This window comes from Clavelina lepadiformis, chromosome 9, assembly GCF_947623445.1.
Source record: "Clavelina lepadiformis chromosome 9, kaClaLepa1.1, whole genome shotgun sequence".
NCBI lineage: Eukaryota > Metazoa > Chordata > Ascidiacea > Aplousobranchia > Clavelinidae > Clavelina > Clavelina lepadiformis.
In genome coordinates this window covers 2,713,503-2,734,489 of record NC_135248.1, presented here as the reverse complement: position 1 = coordinate 2,734,489, position 20,987 = coordinate 2,713,503, and the positions used below count along the sequence as shown (strand labels likewise).

Sequence of the window (20,987 nt, the reverse complement as noted above, 5' to 3'; positions counted from 1 at the left end):
CTAATTTACAACCGTCCACGGAGGTAGCCTACATCAAAAGGTAGGTAGCCTACATCAAAAATGAACAAGCAATGGATCTGATGGAAAAACTCAGAGAAAAACAAACGTTGACTAACAGTGAGACGAAATAAATTTTTCGCTTCCAAACTCAGCTTAGAAACTTTGAAACTCTTCAAATCATAACTTCACTCTTCTTTTTTGGATAAAACTTCGACAAGGAACTCCACCGAAAGCTCGTCTTTAAACGTTCAGACTTGCACGACCAACCAGCTACGGAATAGCTAAAAATTTTAAACAAATTTTTTGTGTGATTAACACAAAATAAATGGCAACTTCGGAATTTACAATCATGAAGTATCGTGAACCCTGAAACGAATAATATAGAAAGGCGATTTTCATAGAAACCAGCAGCATGTTATCATTTGCATTACAGTTTTTTATGACGTCTTACAGCTTAAAAGGCTGGTCTAAGTGAGGCCGATATTATTTCTTTTACATTTCGGAACATTTCTTTCTACAGTAAAACACGTAAACAGTATATGCACATATTTACAAAAACACAAAACAAAACAAAACATGCATTCACAAATATAGACTGCAAGTCGCATAGCAAAATATTGAGCCATGCTTAAAAATCTATACTTTGGACGAATTTTCAAGACTGGAATTGTTGTTTTTGTGAGGTTCGAATTTGCAAAAGGGCTAAAGGCGACGTTGATAATCAACAAACGAACACAAAGTTACTGCGATGTGAATGGCAATGTCAAAGGCATAGCATACCGGTATAAAGTTAATAGGAGCGCGCCATGAAGCTATCCTGGTGCCAACTAAAAACAACGTGTCTGTGGCAACGCAAATCCCTGTACACACGCATAGCCTGATAGCTACCGGACGCAGGTGCGCACCGATGGAGCTTTTACTGTGTTTGCGAATGTGCTTCAAAACAGGGTACAGTGTTAACAGCAGGAGGGCAACTTGGAAAACAGAAGAAATGCAAAACGTCAAAGGTGTAATTACGATCAAACATCCAAAGAGTTTTGGTAAAATGCATCCACCCGGAACAGCCTTTGGCACGATTGCAATCAGTGACCCCAACTGGAAAGCGGCGAAAATGAGCATTCCAAAAAGAACTATCTTTCCAACTACGCGGAAGTGTTCCCCTACAAGCGTCAGCAATGGATTGGTGTAGATGAAATTCTGTCTAACCCACAGGATAACGTATATGGTAGTTTTGGCAACCGTTGCCAGAATGATGTTTACGACTGAGTAAGCGATGCAAAACTGGTAAGTGTACGAGGTAATAACCACTTCAGGCTGGAACCAGCAGCACTGTGCAAATAGCAAAATCGATGCTAAACACAGCAGGAAGTTGGAGAGCTTGAGCTTGGGCTGCTGGTACTTGTACAGATAAAACGACGTCACACAGGCCAGATAAGCGGTTAAGACCAAAAGTATAATTACGATGCCTTGCAGAACGTGGGATCCTCCATAGAAAATTTCTGATGCCCAAAACTGAGAAGCATTGTTCGTTGCCACACTTCCCGTTGACGTACTTGTGCTTGGAGCAAAGTTAATCCTGGTCCGAGTCTTTATTGTAGTAATAGCGCTGGAGGTGTAGAAAGTCTTATCTTCTGTTTTATAATCCGCCGTTGCTAAATGTGACATAATATCTGTGGTGTTCATCTTCTTGCCTTACTCTTTGCTTATACGTTGTATACAACTTCTTTGCTAAGTGCTTGATCACGATTTAGGTTGCTAACCTAACATAGATGCCCAACGCGTGGAATGTAGAATTTTTCAATACTGTACTCTGTCTGTATCTGGTAGCTCAAGGACAAATATTGAAGAGCTATCCATTACTTCTCTTGAAAACAGTCGGATTACACGCCGGTGTAATAGGCTTCAACGTTGGCGTAAAATGCACGGTTTGACTGCTATTAATTACATATAATTATCAGTGTCTTTGAAGACTGTGCTTATATTATGCGATTGACAGTAGTTCGAGCAAAAGAAACTGTGCAATTATAACCCTGTCGTAAAATAAACACAATGAGAACGTTTTCAAAGTGTGTTATTAGTTATTACAAAACCTCAAACTAGCACTCAATTAAAGATAAAATGAACTGTACTTTGACCGATTATACCAGCGCCCACAGAATAATTTCGAATGGCATGCATTAAATCGTTTTATATCCTGGTAATGATACAGTTGTACTGTGCTCTGTAAATCAACTTTGTGTCCAGGGGCGTTGAGGGGATATTTTTGGAACTCCTGGTCTGAAATATGCGCGCTTGTCAAACCCGGCCGAAATGGGCGAACGCAAAATCTTTTTCACGCCACGAAATAAATTGTGTTCTCAAATTTATACGAACAGTAGCTGGCAAATTATAGCGGACAATTTTAAAACGCCACATGCAACAATTTTGTATAACGCCGTATAATCCGCCTATTTTGCGTTTTGCAGAGATCAACCAAGTTTTTGATAAGCAAAGCTGGTGTTGCGTAAGTTCTGTATTCGTTTCAACGTTACATTTTGCTGGTAAAATAACCATTTGCTTTATCAAATTCTCTGCTTGTATACCGCATTTCTCATTTGCTGCACAGGTGCGTAAAGGCCATACAAGGCAGTGTGCTTGCGTACTAAGTAATCTCTAATAGTGGACACAGAGTGATTATGTTCGGTTCTTGTGGCCTTTATATTATTCAACACGAAGCAAAAAGTAATTTTGTTCGATATAAGACGTTTTAATCAGTGACGTAGCCTACTTAAGATTGCGTTCAGAAAGGAATGGGCAAAAGTTTTTAAAAGCCTTTCCAAAAATTCCTTCGTTTTTCCACCTTGCCCAGAATGTGCGGAACGCGAAAGTTTTGGATTTTTACGCTTGAAATACGTGTCACGTCATTGGTAACAAATATGAATCTGAAACCAACACGTTATCAAGTCTAATGTGCGTAAATTCAGAACACAAAGCAGATAAATGGTACGCACGTGCATACACGCTGCGGGCGGCCTTATATGGGCTGTTCACGTGCAATAATGACCAGTCGGTCCGTATTTATGGGTAAAAGTGACAGAGTTCTGATTTTATATTAAAACGAAGGCTTACATCAACACTTAATACGTATTTCAACGGTGGCCGGTGAGACACAAACGACCACCGAGGGCGACAATCCTGCATTGGCTTTGTAAAAGGAAAATAAAACCCGAGTAGATTTGTGCAATGTTAAAATCAGAAACATATTTCGTCTATTCAATTAGGCATAATCAGGCTTTTAAAATAAATAAAAACACGATCAGAAATGAAAACTAGAAAAAACAAAAGCGATATACCTATAAAAAGTATCCTAAAACCATAAGTAAAATACATTATACTCTGTATGTATGCGATGGAAAATTAAAGAGCCGTCCTGCTCGAACGAAGGTAATGAATGAGATAGATACAAAAACTGTGAAGTAAAAGATAAGGGAAAGCAATTAAAACGGTGAAATTCCGCGGATGACTTAAAAAAAGATTTAAAAATCTCTATTTTGATTATCTACAGCCCAATTAAGAAATAACTATCGGTCGGTCGTATTGCTGCTGTGCTGTGTAAAGTCACCCCATTTCACCCATACAATGCACGTCGCTTGAATCATTATTACAACCAGCGTAAACGTAAGTAGACGTCAAGTATCAGCGTAAAACATTATTACAACGAAAGATCTGATTGTCTGTTACGACAAAACAAATCCTCAGGATACGGGGAAACTCTTATGACCTGACATTTAAATGTGTTAAGTAATTTAAACAAAAACCACTCAATAATTGAAACAATATTAAAGGGTAGACGTTTTATTAACTGGGTATTATTTTACCATTGTCTGTATCTATTTAGTTGCCGTTTCAAAAAATAACAACTTACTATAATTTGCCTTCCAAGTTTGGTTTTTGATGGAACCGTTTAAGAGTTTTTTGAGATGGAACGAAAAATTTTGTAATAAACCCAGCTTTATATGGTTACACAAGCAATTCTTGTTATCCTATAGCGCAAGGGTCGAGAACGTTTTTGGCTAAGGGAGCCATGAAAATTACATATTTTTAATTCTATTTCAGTGAGAGTCGTATAATATTTTTCAACACTCAATGCAACTAACGTGTACATTTTTCAGCAAAACCAACAATTTTAGATAACGGAAAATGTCTGAATTTACTCATTAATAACATGCTTCTTACTGTTAATGCGACTTAGAATTACAGAAAAGTTTTTATCGTAACAATCGTTCTAAAAAATGCGAGCTTAGATTTATCTGCGTGCCAGATGCCATCATGAAAAGGGCCAGATCTGGCTCGCAAGCCATAGGTTCCTGACCTCTGCTATAGCGCAACAAAGGACATTATGTTATAGGTCTGTATATGTTGAGCTATCTCTTACCCAAGACTGCGTCTAACTTGACATTATTTTATTGGAAAATAACAACACTTCTTTATCTTGAAGACGACTGCCTCGAAATGCGAATTGTGGAACAGAGAAAAATACAATGACTTTTTCGGCAAATAAACGCGATGTCCTGCCGCTATCTAGCGGACAAGGTGAGTATGAAAATTAAAATAATTCCAACAAGTTTCGTAACTTTGAGATTTATCAAAATTTCGAATAAATTGCCGCTTATATTTTCTTCAGCTGCTCTGCTCATAATAACGCTGCTTTTACTCAGGAAATTTTATGAGGGATGACAATTTCTTGGTTTAGGGCTTCTCACATTTTAGAATAAGTAAACCCGCAGGCTATAGTTGGTAATAATCAGAAACACGTTTCAATTAACTGTTCGTTAAAGTAAGTAACTAAAGTTACCGCACTTAGCAAGGTGGTCATTGCCGAGAAAGATTGGTCTCCAGTTTGGAATTTTGCATCTTCGACTGCAATAGCCAAGGCATGGTGTGGGATCAGATACAGATCCTAGTTCCGGTTTGTTTTCTCAAAAATATCCCGTTAAAAGGTTTAAGTTCGGTTTAACACTCTGGCTTTAATTTATGTTTATATTGAGGCAGTGCGAAGGTTGGTTGGATGCCAAAAAAGCACTTGGCTGTCACAATCAACGATAAACAGGAATGGGTATGCTAAACTTTATTCACACCTCGATAATGTGCAGAATATAGAAACACACTGTTACAACTGTTTATAACAAGTTACGATGATTTCAAAACAAGAGCTAGTACAGCATATGCTTAAACAGAGCAACTAACTAAACACTACCGCACCCCATGTGCGTTACTGACAAGCGATTGAAGTGAACTGGCCTGATTACATTTCATGCTTGATTGATCACATGTGAATTAATGAAATTTTTAATATTTTGGAAGGGAATTATCGAATCATTGCAATATTATAACATTTATTTCCAATATATACTTGTACTCCTCCGTTAATCAATTCCTCATTTTCCGCAAAATAGTGCGACCTCTACTCTTTCCTGAACACAATAACCTGTAGCTCGTGTGGTTGCCTTTTACTTATTAGGTCTACCGTATTTCATTTATACTTGGGTTGGGCGTGAATACGGTAGTTTGTGCGGTTACGTTCGCGATTCAGGAGTCAGGACGGTTTTACATTCATTCATTCATTCATCCTTCCTTACCTTACGATGCACATCGGAATTTAGCTTTTACACCCTGGAAATCTTGGCAAAAACTGCCATAGCTTAGTATGCAGTCCGACCCACAATTAGGAGGAAAAATAAAGGCTGCCACTATTTTACCGGAAAAATAGTGCGTTGAAACCTCTTTTTCACAGTTTTTTGTTAAGCTAACGTTAATGTTATAAAATAGTTAAGACCCTAAATAACTCAGATTTTGCTAACTAACCGCCTGTCTTTAACTGTGGGCTGGGTGACCTACTTTTCGGTGAAATAGCCTAGTCACTCTCAAAAATAAAATGAATAAATAGGCAATACTGCTATATGCTGTATGTCGTGTATGATGTAGTTTAATGAGATGTGAATTAAATTACTTTGTTGTTGTCTAATGCAAAAAGTTGGATTCAGACAGGTTGTTCGGAAATTAATGTTACGTTTTTTTTTAATTTAGCCATGTCCTTCACTTAGTTGTCAACTTTTAAAAATGATGAATTTTGGTTTAAATGTAGGCTACAAAATTTTGAAATACACTTCGGCAAACCTGGGTTCTCTTTTCAAATTGATTTGATAGTATTGAGATGTATTTAATCGTATTCAGCTAAGTTTCTGCTTTCATGGTACGGCCTTTCTTTATCAAAAGTACATAATATACATGTGAAAATTATTTTTCTTCGATGTTATTTTTGTACATTTTACTTGAAAAGATTTATTATTGAAGTACATTTTATTATATTTTATAGTGTATTGATCGTAGAAAATCATATTTGTATACAATTCTGAACTTAAAAAAAGCATTTGTATTTTCATTTTTAATCCTGTCTTATTGCACTTGATGTACCGCACCAGATAGTTGGTTTCATTCTGTGCTAGTGTTATCGCTTTGGATGCTTTCATGTCTTATAGTTTTGTGAATAAACTTTTAATTCCATGTTATCTGCAGCTTTTTTGCTGAAGAGGTACATTTCAAAGAAAGACTAAAAACCTATTTTTGTGCATGCAGGTGCAAATGCAATAGCATAACACTGTAAGTTTAAAGTTTATAGGTGTGATTGATTCTTTTCGAAGTTGATCACAATGAGCACTTGTGGTATGTTCTGTGAGATGTTGATTTATATGTATACAGTTATTTGCAAGTTTGTGTAAAATGTTAGTTTTATTGTTTTTGTATCGTTGCATTTTTTGAGCTGATAAAATTGTGAGTCCCAGTGCCTCTCATGTAATTCAGGGATGTCTTCCTGACAACGAGCAGTAGATGGCATTTAAGTGTGCAGGTAAACCCCAGCGAATGAGCAAGTAATTTTCAAGGGCTTCTCCCAACTCAAATTGTTCAAATTTGAAAATTTTATGTAGAAGGCTGTACCAAACATTTCTACCTATTGCCTGTGACGGAATGAAGTTTTTCTCATATTTAAGAGATATGAATAAATCAAAAATGTTTATCGTTAGTCCAATTTGAGATCGATTGGAATAACCATCAAACCTTTCAGCTTCGTAAACCTGCCTAAAAGTCCTAGAAGGCATTGTCACTTCATTGTCAGATTATAATTTCAGAGAAACCTCGGACGTTTGTTCTCCTCGAAGAACTTGATGAAGGAATTAAAGGTGAAGGTGATGGCACCATCAGCTGGGGTTTGTGTGATGATGAAGATTCTTCATTGACAAAGTGGATTGGAACTATAATTGGACCACCAAAGGTATCGAAATCTATGTCATTGTGCAAATACACATTAAACTGTCTCATGTTCCACAATCTATGCAACTGGATGTATTGCCATCACCGTGTTTTAGGTTTATGTTTTATTTTGTGCGATAACAATCCATTCCATTCAAGTCGTCTGATTACTGATTGCAAAAGTTCACCTCAAGCCAAGTGTACTTGATTGTTTACATATCTCCCCAGACAGTATTTGAAGGAAGGATATACCAACTTGTCTTACACTGTGGAGAAAAATATCCCAAGGTTGCACCAGAAGTAAAATTCAACACTAAAGTTAACTTACCGTTTGTTTCAGCAACAGGTCACGTAAGTAATTGCAAGATTTTTTACTAAGTATCTCGCTACTAAGTGTATGCTGTTTTATCTTCCGCTTTTCTTGATGATTATAAACCACAGTTGGTAGGCATTAATTAGTTCACGTCCATGATACAAACGGTTACAAATTGAAAATATGGCAATTTGGCCGACAGAGCTTGGTTTCTTTAAATGCCGAAAATTCAGTTTTGGACGAAATACAAAAAGTCTGATTCGGTAGACTCCTCACCCCGTCAGACAGCCACTTGGCATGACTCGACTCAAGTTTGAAAAAAACTGAATTGGTTACACCTGTGCTGTATAGTACTGGCTATGCTATTGCTTGTTTGTACTTATGTGAGATTGGGTATATTTCAGTTATTAGAAGGATGGGAGTTCTTGATTGACAAGAAAGATTTTATTAGTCTACTGTTTTTTTTTGAAACATCTGCATCAGGGTAATGGCTAGCATGGAGTATCGTATTAATGTTCATTAATAGTAGTAGCTGTGAATGTATTGTAATATTGATTCACCACCTAATATATGAGGGATAGGCAGGAGAAATAATTCAGGTCAATTTGGCTTTTTAAGTCAAAGTAACTACATGTAAAATCTACCCAAATCACCAAAGTTTTAAGTAAGTTTGTTAAGGTAAACTTTCCAATGTTTTTCTTATTACTGAAGCCAGTTATATACATTGCATACACACACAGCTGTCCTTATCAGTAATGCAATTGTTTCCTATACTTTTAGGTACTGTTTGTTTTTCAGATTGATAGTAGAAGATTTCATTACTTGTTGAACTGGACCAAAAGTTGCACAATGAAATCACTTTTAAAAGAAATTCGTCGCCTTATGACAGAAAGGTCTTACCAAAAGTTAAAGCAGCCACCAGAGAATATGGAATATTAATTAATTGTTTTAAGAAAATGTGCAGCGAGTATTCAACATCTATTACGTCAGTTATTTGCTGTAAATTGTCCCCACAACTAGGATCTTATATTTTTAATGTGTGAGCATCATGAATTTCAATCTTTCAACTTGAAAAATGCTTAAAATCTAAGTAGTTTTATTGTGTTCTGGAACTGAGGTATTTGAACTCAAGTATTTGACTGGTTTGCATGTAAACCATTTGTTGTATTCATTTTGTGACATTGCCTATGCCAATGCTAGTTATTGGCTAACAGCAGCCGTTAATGTTGATGTTAGGTAATTGTACCATTTTGCTGCAAACTGTTTTTATGATTTCACTCATACTGTCATGGTTTTTTTGAAGCTCTTTTAGCTAACCACTATATCTTCTGTGCCCTGGTTTTGCATATTATCTATTGCGAACTTGTTTAGAATCTGGTATTAATCATACTATTAAAAATATTCCACATCATATTCAATGTTTGTCACTTGCGCTTATTTCTTTGAGGAAATTTGAGTTTTTTTTTTGGTTTTTACAATCGGCCGTACTATATGCGCTCCATGCAACTTGATGAAATTTTAATTTGCAACTGCTGAATTACTAAAATTCTGGGCAGGATCATTATGTGCAGTGTTTTTAAGGTTTGGCGACCGCAACTTTAAAGACTAGCTGTTTAATGTCAATGCAAAAGTATGAAATTTAAGACCGTTTTGGTCCCTGAAATCTCCTTAAAAACAGATTAATAGGAATGTCAAAAAATAACTTCATCACATGAATAGGCAGAGTTTGTTACAAAACTCTCATAAAATTGAGTTGCATTTTTAGTATACAACACAGCTGTGACAGTGCAGCAGTTTTGTTATGTATGCTGAACGTAACTTGTTAAAAGTAGTAAAATGCAGAGAGGTTTCAACCAGTGAGCACCATATTACAAGACCGCTCAGTTTTAGCGTAATGTATTTCATTACCAACACAACAGATAAACAATTATCTTTTATAAACATCAGTAGTTTTTTCTCCGAGGTATGACTGCCAGACTTCATTAGGCTGCACAACTTTATACAGTGTTCACGTCTTTCAAGGTTATAAGTACCTCTGATGTGTAGCACTCACAGCATCAACACACATTTAAGGTAAACAAAAAAGCAACACAAGGTTAGGTAATGAGGCACAATAGAAAGGTAGAAAAACAATTAGCAAGCATATAGGTTGCTTTGGCTCAATAATGTGTAATGGTGTATATATAACCTAGATTTAGATGGTATTTTTTGAACTTCTGTAGCGGATAATGCACAATTAGCCGGAACGCAGAATGCATGGTGTACATAATTTAGGAAAGTAACAAGTGGAACTTCTAAATCACAGTAATGTTTAATGGAAGGCTTTACAAAATCAAAGCTGCACATTAGATGGTACCAAATGTTTGACACTCATGTTGTAATACCAGGAGTTGATATTTTTGTTTCTAAAGATATCAATTCCTCCTTGTTTGGTTGATTTGTCTTTGGGCCAAAGTAACCACCGGCACGAAAAAGGGGATGCAAGGCTTCTTCATCAAGGATTTCTTCGCGACCTTTGTGTTGAAAATAGGTTTCTAATTACGAGATTTTGTATTCATTGCAAAATTTTCAATAAATTATACTTGGTTGGTAGTTACAGAAAGACACAGGTTAATATCACGAAATTGAAATCGACAAAATACCTGTCACCAATGACACAAACGATGCCACCACAAAGGAGACAAGCACACTCATGCCACTGTACCACATGTAAGACAATTTATACACAATGTTGATTCCATCGTAGTACGTATTGACTGCAGGCACCTGCAAATACCCAACACATGTCACATTAGAAGTAGCTATAATAGTACAGTCAGTTATTACATAACCAACTAAAAAAATCATGAATCGTAAGTGAATGCTGAAATTTACATAAACGTATCACAGAAGGGAGTCAATAAAACATAAACGTAAAAGTCGTAGGAAATAATTTTACCAATAAATCAGCATCAGTTGTTTGGTCAACGATAGCAGATGTCACTGTGCTCGTGTAATTTGTCAAAGGTGCACAACTCTAAAAAGTTATGGAATTAAGTTTTACTTTCACTGTAAAGCTACCACATTACAAGTAATTCGGCGCTATAATTATACCAAGATACAGTGAGAGTAATAGTGTCGCCAGCGCATCTTACAACTTCACTAGATAAGCATACAAGACAGGTTCAAAAGCAAGAGTTATAAACCGGTCTATACCAGTAAATTTGTTTACAAATAACTAACAAAAAAGTTTGGAACAATTAACTTCTTCAGTTTATTTCTTACATGGTCAAGAATAGGTGGTGAAGGCATCCTTGGGACACCCATCCTGTAGGCAAGACCACCAAAGCCTATCCAGAATGCAATAGCACTTGATACCAGAAATCCACTCAATGCTCCGGTCGAATTAATGTAACGACAAAACATTCCAAGAATAAAGAGGCTTAGCATTGGTCCTGTTGTACAGCAAGACCACGATACAGACAACAACTTCAGCAAAAGCATTCAGCATGGTTTACTTAGGAAACCTTTTGAACTGTCTGCTTGTGCAGACCATTATTATGTTAAAATGTATTTTATCATGTTTTACCATGTGTAAAAAAAACATAGCTTTGATAATCACAGTTTAAAACACTACCCTTACCACCCATAATCCCAAGAATGCTCAATGCAGCTTTCAAAACACTGTCCAGCTGTGAAGCAACAAGCGCCATCAAGAAACACAATAAACCAAAAAAGAGAATGAGACATTTGGAAAGAAACGTTGCAGCCCTAAGCAAATATAATGACCATGTACAGTACGTGATGAGAAAGAACTTGTTACTTCCAACCCTCTATTATGCATTATTTTACAAAATTCTACTACTGTACTTACTATTTACTTAGTTATTTATGACCTATTAACTTGCAATATGCAATCTGTCTTCAAATGATAGCGATTTTTAGTTAGATAACTAGGAACAAACATTACCGGTCTGAGAGGTTAATATTGGGCTGGATGATGTCCCTTAATGCCACGGTTGACAATGAACTAAAGCAGGATGAAATGGTGCTGCAAAGTATAAATGAGTTTAAGATTGAAGACCACGTCTGAGATAAATGAAAACAATGGAAGCTCATTCTCTTCGTTAACTGGAAGCTAAACGGATCAATTAAATTACTTCAAGTTTTCCAAAATCGGTGTAGCATTAACGATATTATCATGCAAGAGTTTAGGGAAGACCAATGGCTGATTGGAGTAATACAGAGTTGAGTTAACAAGCTGCCATTGATTGTATCATACAACACAGTGTGAAAAGTAGAAAGTGTAGTGTAGAAAGCAATTTCAGAAAATTTCCAGTTCACCTCAATGATGCACAAAAGAGACACGCAACGAAGAGTCCAGGAATCCCAGGATAATCACCCAACACATTCATGACGTAGTACAGAAGAAGTTGATCTGATTTAGCACCGTACGCAAGCGGGTTGTTGCACCTGTACTCTGCAAACATCACCAAACCCAGGACACAGGCAATGACCATCACTAGCTGGAGTAGGGGGAAGTTGAGGTAAACAGTGCTGGGAAAAATTGTATAAAAGTATCAGGAGCAACTACCACAAATGAAGTAAAAACTTATATGCGTAATATTATGTGCAAAGCTTCAACCAACAGTATCAGCTGGAAAAAAAAGATTCTTCAAGATGAAAAGTCATGTCAAGTTTGCCTACATTTGAGCGTGTCTTTTAGATTTGCAGCTAATTACTCGTTGCACGGCTGTCTGGTTTACGCCATATATTCCCATGCATAAAAACGTACCACCGAAAGTCAGGGCCCAAAATGTATGGGCGACCAGAGGCGATGGGTTAAAACTGCAAAAAAGGGTCATTAAATCTGCTGTTGTGTCATAAGATAAGAAATGTCACTTAATGAACATGCAATGCATGGCATGTGAAGAAACCCAATGGCATAGGTATAATGGTATATAATTCCATTACCATATACAACAATACTTGCTTCAGGGGTGCTAGTTTCCCAGATTCCGCAGCTAGCTTGAAGATGGTGCTGAAACCGCCTGATTTACTGCTCCCAATAAAGATTACAACTATCTGTGCCAGCAGCATCACAATTGCCTTAAAAATAAATGATCTAGCTGTAAATGGGTAACCATAAGCTAAGCCAATATGCAGTAATAACAATTAATGTCAGTGATATCATCTATCAGTAAAACACCCATTTCTCAACAAAAAGCAATTCTTATAATGCAACACATGACAATTTGGCATGATACCTGAAACACGTCAGTCCATATTACTGCCTTCAGCCCACCCAGTCCTGTGTAGATGGTGCATATTACACAAAGTCCAACTACTGATACCCACACATTTAAGTCCGTAACTGCAATGAAGAAACAGAACCCAGCATTAGAATTTCTATTTTTCATTGCATGGTGATCTTGTAAAAAACATAAATTTGTTACGTAGAGAAAATATATACGACAGCAAACCACACAAACCTGCATTTATAGCCAGGGCAGGCGTGTAAAGCACAACTCCCATATATGTAATCATCATCACCATATAAGCCACCGTCGCACAGAGGCGAACAACCCTTGAGAAACGACGGCCAAGATACTATTAAAAAGAGGTTATCTTTAAAATCTTTTACCGATAAGGAAAAACATCATTAACAGGAATAAGCATAAAAATAATGTCCTATTCAACAAAGGTAGGAACTAACTTCATAGACGGATGTAATTTTCATGTCGTAGAAGACAGGGACTAATCCATGTGCAACAATCGGAATGAAAATGAAATAAGAAAATGAAAACATTCCGTAGCTTGTGCCGTGTTGAAATACTTCAGATGGTACCCCAAGAACAGTGATAGCGGACATAATAGTTACCAGAAGCGAAAGTGACACCGGGGCGTAGTTCATTCTCCTGTGATGTAAAGTAAATTTGGATTAACATGAAATATTTTCACATTTCAAACAAGTTAGCAGAAGGGAGACATACCTATCTGCCATAAGAAATTCGTTGGTGGTGGTTTGTTGGCCGCCTGCAAAAGCATGGTATATTCCGATAGCAAGTGAACTTAGAAGACAAACTGAAAATATCACATAATCCCATACTTCAAAATACTGCTTCTCCATTTGTCTAAATTAAATTTGATTTGTTGACCTGCCAGAAAGGTCACCTAACCTACAAGTCAGCACTGAAAAAAGGGGGAATACAGTGATAATTGGAAAATGTCATAATTACATAACAAACTACACCTTTTTTGCACTAACCAAATTCAGCCTTTATGGTCATAATCAATAAAACAGTAAAGTGTGCAGAAAACTTTAATTTTATTTATAGTAACACCATGTCAATTATCTACGATGACAGAAAAGTAATTTGATGCATTTTCTTCTTTATTTTTTGTTCTTTACCCACACAAAAAATTGACATCTTGCTTCTGGGTTTGAAGAATGGCCATCAGGCCTTCCACAACAGTAAAACTTTTGCCCTAGATTAGGCCCGTCCTTTTTTACAGTACGCAAAACAGATGGCTCACTGTGGCCTGCACACAATGGTGGTGGTTCAGGTCCCTTCAAAACTGATTTCCAAAACTGTGATGCTTTTGAATCACTGGGTTTTCCAACTTTTGAATTTGTGTTCGAAGGTTTAACATCTGATTTATGCATAGCTGGCACAACTTTCTCTTCAACTTTATTGTTTTTGGTGCTATTAACTTCTTTATTTTTTATGAAACTTGTCAATGTTGACTGTCCAGTTTTTCTCTTCTTTACATTTTTGAGATTACCGACAGGACGGCTTTCATTAAGCAAACGCTTTTTAGTTAAGCTTGTCTCTGAAGTAGAGGTTTTTGAAGGTACCGTTTGCATTTTCTGGACAAAATGTGATATTTTCCGCTGTCTACCAGCGAATTCAGGCATGTAACAACTACAGAGGACTGGACAGATTTTAGCTCCAACTACTTCTGCTTCAACATCAGCTTCAACTGGACAATGGTCAGAGCCGTAAACCTCAGTCAGTATTTCACATGATTTTAATCTTGGAACTAATTTTGTGTCGCAGAAAATGTAATCGATCCTGGTGCCATAATTAGTTTCACGTGCTCTGCTTGTAGTACACCAACATGTAAACATGTTCTGTTTGTTTGGATAAAAGTATCGAAATGAATCAACAAACAGTCCAAGAATCTGATTACGTGTGTCTGATACTTCTGCCGCTATGTCTTTGTAGTCACCATTTTTATATAGAAAAGAATCCAACCACACCCGGCATGGATTATCATAGAAGACAATCTGCAACAACAAAACTTGGTAGAAAAGTATAGTTTTATTGCAAGTTATATACAACCTATTCAAAGTTCTAATTTCAGGTCAACAAAAAGTTATTGGATTTCTTTCAAATCCCAAAGAAACCAACTGGTTCGCTGCAACTTGCAGAGGCAAAATAAGTACATAGGCAAAGTAATTAACACAGCATCAAATAATTACAATATTTTCTGGTAAGTGATCGTCCATTTTGTTGACTCCAAACAAAAAACGTAGCCATAAAGCACGTCTTTTAATTTAGAATCATTTTGAAGAAAAATGGTGCGTTGAATTCACCTCTGCTTTACTGTACCTCAGGGGTTACCAAACTAAGCCCTGGAAGATTAATTTGTCTGGCCCATCTCACTGAATCATAAATGAGCTTATTGTATTGTATTGCTCTGTTTATTTCGATTAAGCATATTATTGAGGCACTTACCGGGTCATTTGGATCACAGTGATCAATTTCTTTGTGAGAAGTGTTAATATCACCAACAATGCACACAAAGCTGCAAAAATGTGAATATTTCTCAATTGTCACTATAGAACCATTGTTCTTGCCTTAAGATTAAGACAAAGATGACAAACCTGCCACTTTCAATCAGAGCTTTTGCTCTTTCTTCCAATGCTTTGTAAAAGTCGAGTTTGAAGATTTTACGCTCTTCCTTCTCTGGATCAGCTCTTGGGCAATAAACATTGATCAGAGTCAGTTTGCAGGTTTCATTCTTGGAACTCCTTATGTGATATGTCAAGAAATTCGTAATGAGATTTGTTCAAAAACAAATACTTTGCCAAATCAAAACAATACAAAGAATGGAGAAAAGTTGATGGTATAATTCATGTCCATGATGTTTACCAATTTATTACAGCTTTAACCTCTATCTCATCAATATTTGTGTTAATTGATTTTGCAAACACTTTTTATTGGTTAAAACATCACATACGAACCTTAATTCAAACTGTGTAATAAGCGTTCTCCCTTCCCTGTCAAGGTCCTTTAAGCGATCTTGTGTGAATATTGTGGTTAATTTTCCATAGCACCCGACTGCTCCTTTGCCAGATTTTGATTCATAAAGGTTACTTAATCCAGCTTGGGCTGATATGGGGGTGTAAATATCTTTGCAATAGACTGCGACTCCTATGGTAAGCAACACAAGTGTTTGCTCCAGGTGAAATATTGATCTGGCAAGATATTGAAATACATGTTCTTACCAGAATAACCAGATCGAACTTCGGAAAAGCTAAAATAGGAGTTGTATCCATCAATTATGGCTATTTCACTTTCAAGCTGATCTCCTAAATATGATATGAGCGTTCACAAATGGCAATAAGTTCACTGTGATTTCATTTCCTACACATATCTAACTTAACCGGTATTGAAAAGTTAAACCGTGTTTATGAACAGGAAATCTGTGTTATACAAATTGATAGAAAAGACAAACAAACTTGTTATCTTCGTCTCTTGCAAACAGAGCACATCTGCATTTGTCTTTTCTAAAATCTCTTTAAATGATTTTTTGGTTGCCCGAATACCATTTATATTCCAAGTGACAATCTTCATTGCACAATACCATAGGAGGTATATGATCAAAACATCATCATATATTTAGCTCAGTAGCACATCACAAAACGTATCATTAAAAATGTTGTAAAAACTGTGACGAAAATTTAAAATCAACTTTCAACATAGTCTTAAACCATATGTATGATAAATATTTCAGTGATAATGAATCAAATCGGTAAAATCAGTAAAAAGATAAAATATAAATAATGGCGTCAGGACATAACTTGCAGAATAAACAATAATAGCAACATTTTCTTATATCATTGACAGAACAACATCATCACTGTAATAAGTTCAAAATTGCCAAAATAATTCCATCAAAAGCAATAAGTTTTCTAATTTTACCGTACTTAGTGATCGTGGTCTTATTTCGTTATAGTGATAGTTTATTCCAATAGTGTTGGTTTTGTTTCTGTGCTAAGCATACTCCTTTGATGAAGTTAATATACTGTATTGGGCGCGAAGATAAACATGTTCAATTGTGCAATGAAAAACAGATACTGCTACGATTTGAAAGCAACAATTGCATATCTTCGTGGAGATTTTATAGGATTGAAAATTTCAGAAACATGACACTGCGAAATATTGAAGGACTCGGCACTTTCCAATAAGTAACAAAGTTTGTCAAGAACAATCAATGCTTCAATAGCAGGCGCCAAAAATTGTCTCATCATGGCGAAGGCGATGATCTCTTTAAAACGAGGTTGGAATTTGTGTAAGTAATCCATTATTCTCTCATCACTTAGCTTGTCACAGTTAAGGTTGAGCTTTTTTACTGAGCGTTGTACATAATCAATGAAGCTTTTTGATTTTGAAAAGACTTTTCCAATGCAAATATCTTTACGACTAATATCCATTAGAAACTCTTCTTGCAAAATCACTGTTAAAATTGCTCGATAAAAGAGTGACCTATCAGATAAACAATAAACACATCGGTTATAAAAGACTTAAAATGTCACATTATGTGAAGAAAGCAAAAATTACATTTTCACGCAAAACATAAAAGTAACATTATTTAAATACAGTAGAAGTGGCAAAAGACGGTAAGGTACTTAAGTTTTTGTACGTAATAAAAAATCAATGTTAACCTTTCAGAACTGTTACTCATTTGAGCAATATCCGACACGGCCACTTTTTCCGGTGCTTTTAAACCAACCATTCGTATATTTCTCCCCAAATGCACATGCTGATTTTTCAAGTAAGACGAAAGTGGAAAGCCAACTGAAATAACATGGTAAATATTACTTATATTCCAGTATATATATATAAAATATTTACACATGTATATTGTTAGTATGTTTAGTTGAGAAATATCATATTGTTTTGGGAGGTATTTGATATTATTGGTACAACCCATTAACCCAACATCACAACTAAAAAAACTATGACGTAAAAAGTTTGACATATAAAAGCATGTAACCTCCTGTGACACAACTATGTCAATTTTAAGATGGGTTTTGATCTATGTATGTGCATATGGTGTTTACTGTTTCAGAAATATGTTTAACTAAAAGATACATACACAATACACTCATAATGTATAGGATATGTCTGTATATCATCATAATGCATCTATACCTCTTTCGTGCTCAGTCTGATCATACTTTTCGGTAAGGTGATGATAGCAACAACCAACAACACATAAGCCTTTGATGAACGAATGTTTCACAAACAGTTCGGTGATTGTTGACGCTAAATCTCCACACGTGTGAAGTCCAACAATGACGCATCCGTGTGTTATGTCAGTATCCGATGGTTGTAAATCAACTAGTTCAGTGTCACAAGAGACGTAAGCTGATTTGAAACTGGGCACTGCGGCAGATGGTCTTTGACTGGTGGTTACTTCAGTCACAGAGGCCTGTGATATATTTTTCTTTCCACTTAAACGCTTATTCCAGTACTTAAAAAATTTCTCTGCTCGGAGACTGGCACTAATTGTGTTATTTTCAGTGCAATCAACAGCAGTCACATCTAATTGATATCGCAAGGACAAGAAAGTGCTCAAGTAGCCTCTACCTGAGCCAACATCCAACACTTTTGATGTGTTGCAGTGACAGCACAGGGCATCTATCACTGGTGACATTTCTGTGATTTCGTGTGCTTTCTTTTGGCACATATATTCTTTTGACTTCACATTTGCCAGTTGCTTGTCCATTTGCCCAGTACGCGTGTAATTCAATGCTGATTTCAGGTCATTTATGTTCGTCAAAATATCCTGTGCTCCCAAGTGACAAACTTTAGATTCTTGAATGAAACTTAATAAAGTTTTCCCTATAGATACAGTTGCTTTTGGATCTTTTTCAAAGTTTTTAACATTACTGCAACTCAGCTCAAGTGGCAAAGTGTATAATTGATCCACACTGAGTTTCATTAAGTCAGTTCTCAGATCCTGTGGCAAGAGATTATTCCAGTGATCCTTAGTGAAATATTCCACCATATGAGCATTGCCCAATTCTCCATATTTCGTTATGTATTGTTGTATATGCGTCATAGAAGAATAAAGGCTTTCAGCATCTTTTCCCATACTCGAACACAATGTCAGTGATACTATGTATAGCAAAACATTAGCCTATACATAGCTATATAACCTAATCTTAGATCTTGCCTCAGAGGACTTATATTAACCATAATGCAGTGAGCAATAAAGCTATGATTTAGGTAGTTTGAATACCACAAGTATGCAACATAGTATTATACCCTACTTGATTGGAATGTGTAACAGTTTTTTATGTGAAATCATGCATGCAAAGACACAATTTTTTTAACAATGATCACAAAAGCCTTAATTCTTAGTTTGTTTGTATAAATTAGTGTTCAAATAACCAACTTTGCTTTGTTTATTTATTATAACTACAGAAATTGTCGTGAACGTAACAAAACTTGGCTTGGTGCAAGTCTTGTGCTACTGTGGGTCGTGAGTGACACTTTCCAATATGAGGTTTAGGTCCAAAGGTTTGTAACTTGATTTTCATAGCTCAATCCCTTCCCTGTAGTGACAATACATAGACTAACACAAACATAAAAAGCTGTATAGCCTATAGCAGAGCAGTTCGCAGGCAAACTACGGTATTCATCAGTCGTTGAACACAATTGCCGGTACGCTCGCTCGTAACTTTTTTCTGGATATAATTGCCGAAGAACCCTTATTTAAGATCACGGATTTCTAGCCCTAGGCCAGCATTGTTCAACAACACGCTCATAATGTTTTGCAACCAGCCAATCATCAATATAAGTAAGAAGTTTTGTTTTTGTGCACAGGTCGTATGCAGAATAGCATGTGCGCATTTGTTTGCCAAGGTGAAGTCATGGATATCTTATAAATATAAAGACTAAATAAATAACTAAACCGAGTGTCTCGCAATAGCGAGCGAAGCCAGCATGGAGTGCGGCAGACATGCAACATTAGGACGTCAACACAAACCCTATAGAGCAGTGGTTCCCAACCTCTTTTGGTGTCGGAGCCGAATTTCAAACTTCAGAGTGCGTATGGAGCCGCATGAAAACACTCAAATAATTATAACGAAAATTTTAAAGCATGAAAGCATGTCCCAACGAATAGCAACACTAACAAGAAAAATAACACAAATCACACAAATTTTGACCAATTTTTGACTTTTTTTTGACAAGTCAAAAAGTAATTGCCCTAATTATTATAAGAAGATTTTTATATTTTTTGTGGGACTTTCAGGGGTCAATGAGAGCCGCAAGAAGGCTAGCTTGGAGCCGCGGTTGGGAATCACTGCTATAGAGCGTTGCCGTTTAAACTTTATAGACGTTCATGGGTTTTGCTAATTATCTGTGCTAAAGCAAGAAACTTTTGCTGGGCGATAAAGTTAATAAGTTTTTCTCAAAAATTGTTTTACGATAGCTCCTATTTTATCATTGTTAAACTTCAGAACATTCTGCTGCTGCTTTCGTATAAATAGTTATAGTGAAATACAGGGGTAATTTAATTCATTGACACAACGGTCATTCTTTTTCTACGCCAGATAGGGACCATTAGAACAACATGTGACAGGAAAACTGCGTTCAACTTTTTAGTTTTACAGAATCTCATAGCTATATATTACTATAGGCCTACAATAAATTGAAATAAAATATTTTGTAAGTTATATTATGTTATTAACGTAATACAAATGGTAAACTGTAGACCTGTTACAGGCTGTTTTCAAGTTATACTGCGTTTGCAGTAATTTAAACTGTGCAACGAATTACGGCGGTGGAAGTGGAGGCAGGTGGTTCAATAACTGCTTTTACTCTGCATTGATCGGAGTCTGGCTTCGTTCTGGAGTTTTTGGTGAAAGCATTATTTGGAGAAAATGGAAAAGTCCAAACGAAACGCTTAAAACAACCAAGACGAAAATTCGTTGCGACTGATGAAAGGCTTTCTACAAGCTCTACCCAAAATGAAATTTATTTGCGCTATATCGGAACCTTAGTTTTTGTCCTACAAATACTAAGGGATTATGAGATTGAATTTTCCTGCAACTATTACTTATAAATTAATAAAACAATGATATGTAAACGTCTTCAGTCAAATG

The 20,987-nt window shown here is 36.2% G+C and overlaps 4 protein-coding genes across 4 annotated transcripts; 1 reads left to right on the top strand and 3 right to left on the bottom strand.

The window, feature by feature from the left end:
• Positions 1-6,549: 6,549 nt before the first annotated feature.
• LOC143470392 (ubiquitin-conjugating enzyme E2 variant 2-like) lies at positions 6,550-9,013 on the top strand. The gene is made up of 4 exons (XM_076968501.1): positions 6,550-6,702; positions 7,167-7,309; positions 7,516-7,638; positions 8,399-9,013. The coding sequence occupies exons 1-4, from the start codon at positions 6,690-6,692 to the stop codon at positions 8,537-8,539; spliced, it is 420 nt and encodes a 139-aa protein (XP_076824616.1). The 5' UTR covers positions 6,550-6,689; the 3' UTR covers positions 8,540-9,013.
• Positions 9,014-9,472: 459 nt separating this feature from the next.
• LOC143470389 (sodium-dependent multivitamin transporter-like) lies at positions 9,473-13,710 on the bottom strand. Its single transcript, XM_076968498.1, has 13 exons — positions 13,573-13,710; positions 13,296-13,497; positions 13,072-13,189; positions 12,847-12,953; positions 12,573-12,688; positions 12,287-12,427; positions 11,924-12,136; positions 11,550-11,630; positions 11,223-11,350; positions 10,865-11,034; positions 10,539-10,616; positions 10,243-10,366; positions 9,473-10,113 (listed from the first exon to the last, which is right to left on the bottom strand). Exons 1-13 carry the CDS (start codon positions 13,707-13,709, stop codon positions 9,971-9,973), a joined length of 1,758 nt encoding a protein of 585 aa, XP_076824613.1. The 5' UTR covers position 13,710; the 3' UTR covers positions 9,473-9,970.
• Positions 13,711-13,771: 61 nt separating this feature from the next.
• LOC143470390 (DNA-(apurinic or apyrimidinic site) endonuclease 2-like) lies at positions 13,772-16,463 on the bottom strand. The gene is made up of 6 exons (XM_076968499.1): positions 16,329-16,463; positions 16,095-16,178; positions 15,831-16,020; positions 15,471-15,617; positions 15,322-15,391; positions 13,772-14,870 (listed from the first exon to the last, which is right to left on the bottom strand). Exons 1-6 carry the CDS (start codon positions 16,441-16,443, stop codon positions 13,974-13,976), a joined length of 1,503 nt encoding a protein of 500 aa, XP_076824614.1. The 5' UTR covers positions 16,444-16,463; the 3' UTR covers positions 13,772-13,973.
• A 74-nt stretch (positions 16,464-16,537) lies between these two features.
• LOC143470391 (putative methyltransferase-like protein 25) lies at positions 16,538-19,704 on the bottom strand. The gene is made up of 3 exons (XM_076968500.1): positions 18,025-19,704; positions 17,535-17,667; positions 16,538-17,355 (listed from the first exon to the last, which is right to left on the bottom strand). Exons 1-3 carry the CDS (start codon positions 18,968-18,970, stop codon positions 16,950-16,952), a joined length of 1,485 nt encoding a protein of 494 aa, XP_076824615.1. The 5' UTR covers positions 18,971-19,704; the 3' UTR covers positions 16,538-16,949.
• Between the last annotated feature and the right edge of the window lie 1,283 nt (positions 19,705-20,987).

What these genes read in the sequence shown, in the direction of transcription:
- LOC143470390 (XM_076968499.1), bottom strand. Translation starts at nt 16,443, where the DNA reads ATGAAGATTGTCACTTGGAATATAAATGGTATTCGGGCAACCAAAAAA. An exon ending in AGTTCGATCTGGTTATTCTG is followed by an intron (nt 16,021 to 16,094) that starts GTAAGAACATGT and finishes TGCTTACCATAG; the next exon opens with GAGTCGCAGTCTATTGCAAA. An exon ending in GCTCTGATTGAAAGTGGCAG is followed by an intron (nt 15,392 to 15,470) that starts GTTTGTCATCTT and finishes ACATTTTTGCAG; the next exon opens with CTTTGTGTGCATTGTTGGTG.
- LOC143470391 (XM_076968500.1), bottom strand. Translation starts at nt 18,970, where the DNA reads ATGGGAAAAGATGCTGAAAGCCTTTATTCTTCTATGACGCATATACAA. An exon ending in TCAGACTGAGCACGAAAGAG is followed by an intron (nt 17,668 to 18,024) that starts GTATAGATGCAT and finishes ATGTTATTTCAG; the next exon opens with TTGGCTTTCCACTTTCGTCT. An exon ending in ATGAGTAACAGTTCTGAAAG is followed by an intron (nt 17,356 to 17,534) that starts GTTAACATTGAT and finishes TTTATCTGATAG; the next exon opens with GTCACTCTTTTATCGAGCAA.
- LOC143470389 (XM_076968498.1), bottom strand. Translation starts at nt 13,709, where the DNA reads ATGGAGAAGCAGTATTTTGAAGTATGGGATTATGTGATATTTTCAGTT. An exon ending in GAATTTCTTATGGCAGATAG is followed by an intron (nt 13,498 to 13,572) that starts GTATGTCTCCCT and finishes TTTACATCACAG; the next exon opens with GAGAATGAACTACGCCCCGG. An exon ending in TCTAAAAGACACGCTCAAAT is followed by an intron (nt 12,137 to 12,286) that starts GTAGGCAAACTT and finishes AATTTTTCCCAG; the next exon opens with CACTGTTTACCTCAACTTCC.
- LOC143470392 (XM_076968501.1), top strand. An exon ending in CTATAATTGGACCACCAAAG is followed by an intron (nt 7,310 to 7,515) that starts GTATCGAAATCT and finishes ATATCTCCCCAG; the next exon opens with ACAGTATTTGAAGGAAGGAT. An exon ending in TTGTTTCAGCAACAGGTCAC is followed by an intron (nt 7,639 to 8,398) that starts GTAAGTAATTGC and finishes TTTGTTTTTCAG; the next exon opens with ATTGATAGTAGAAGATTTCA.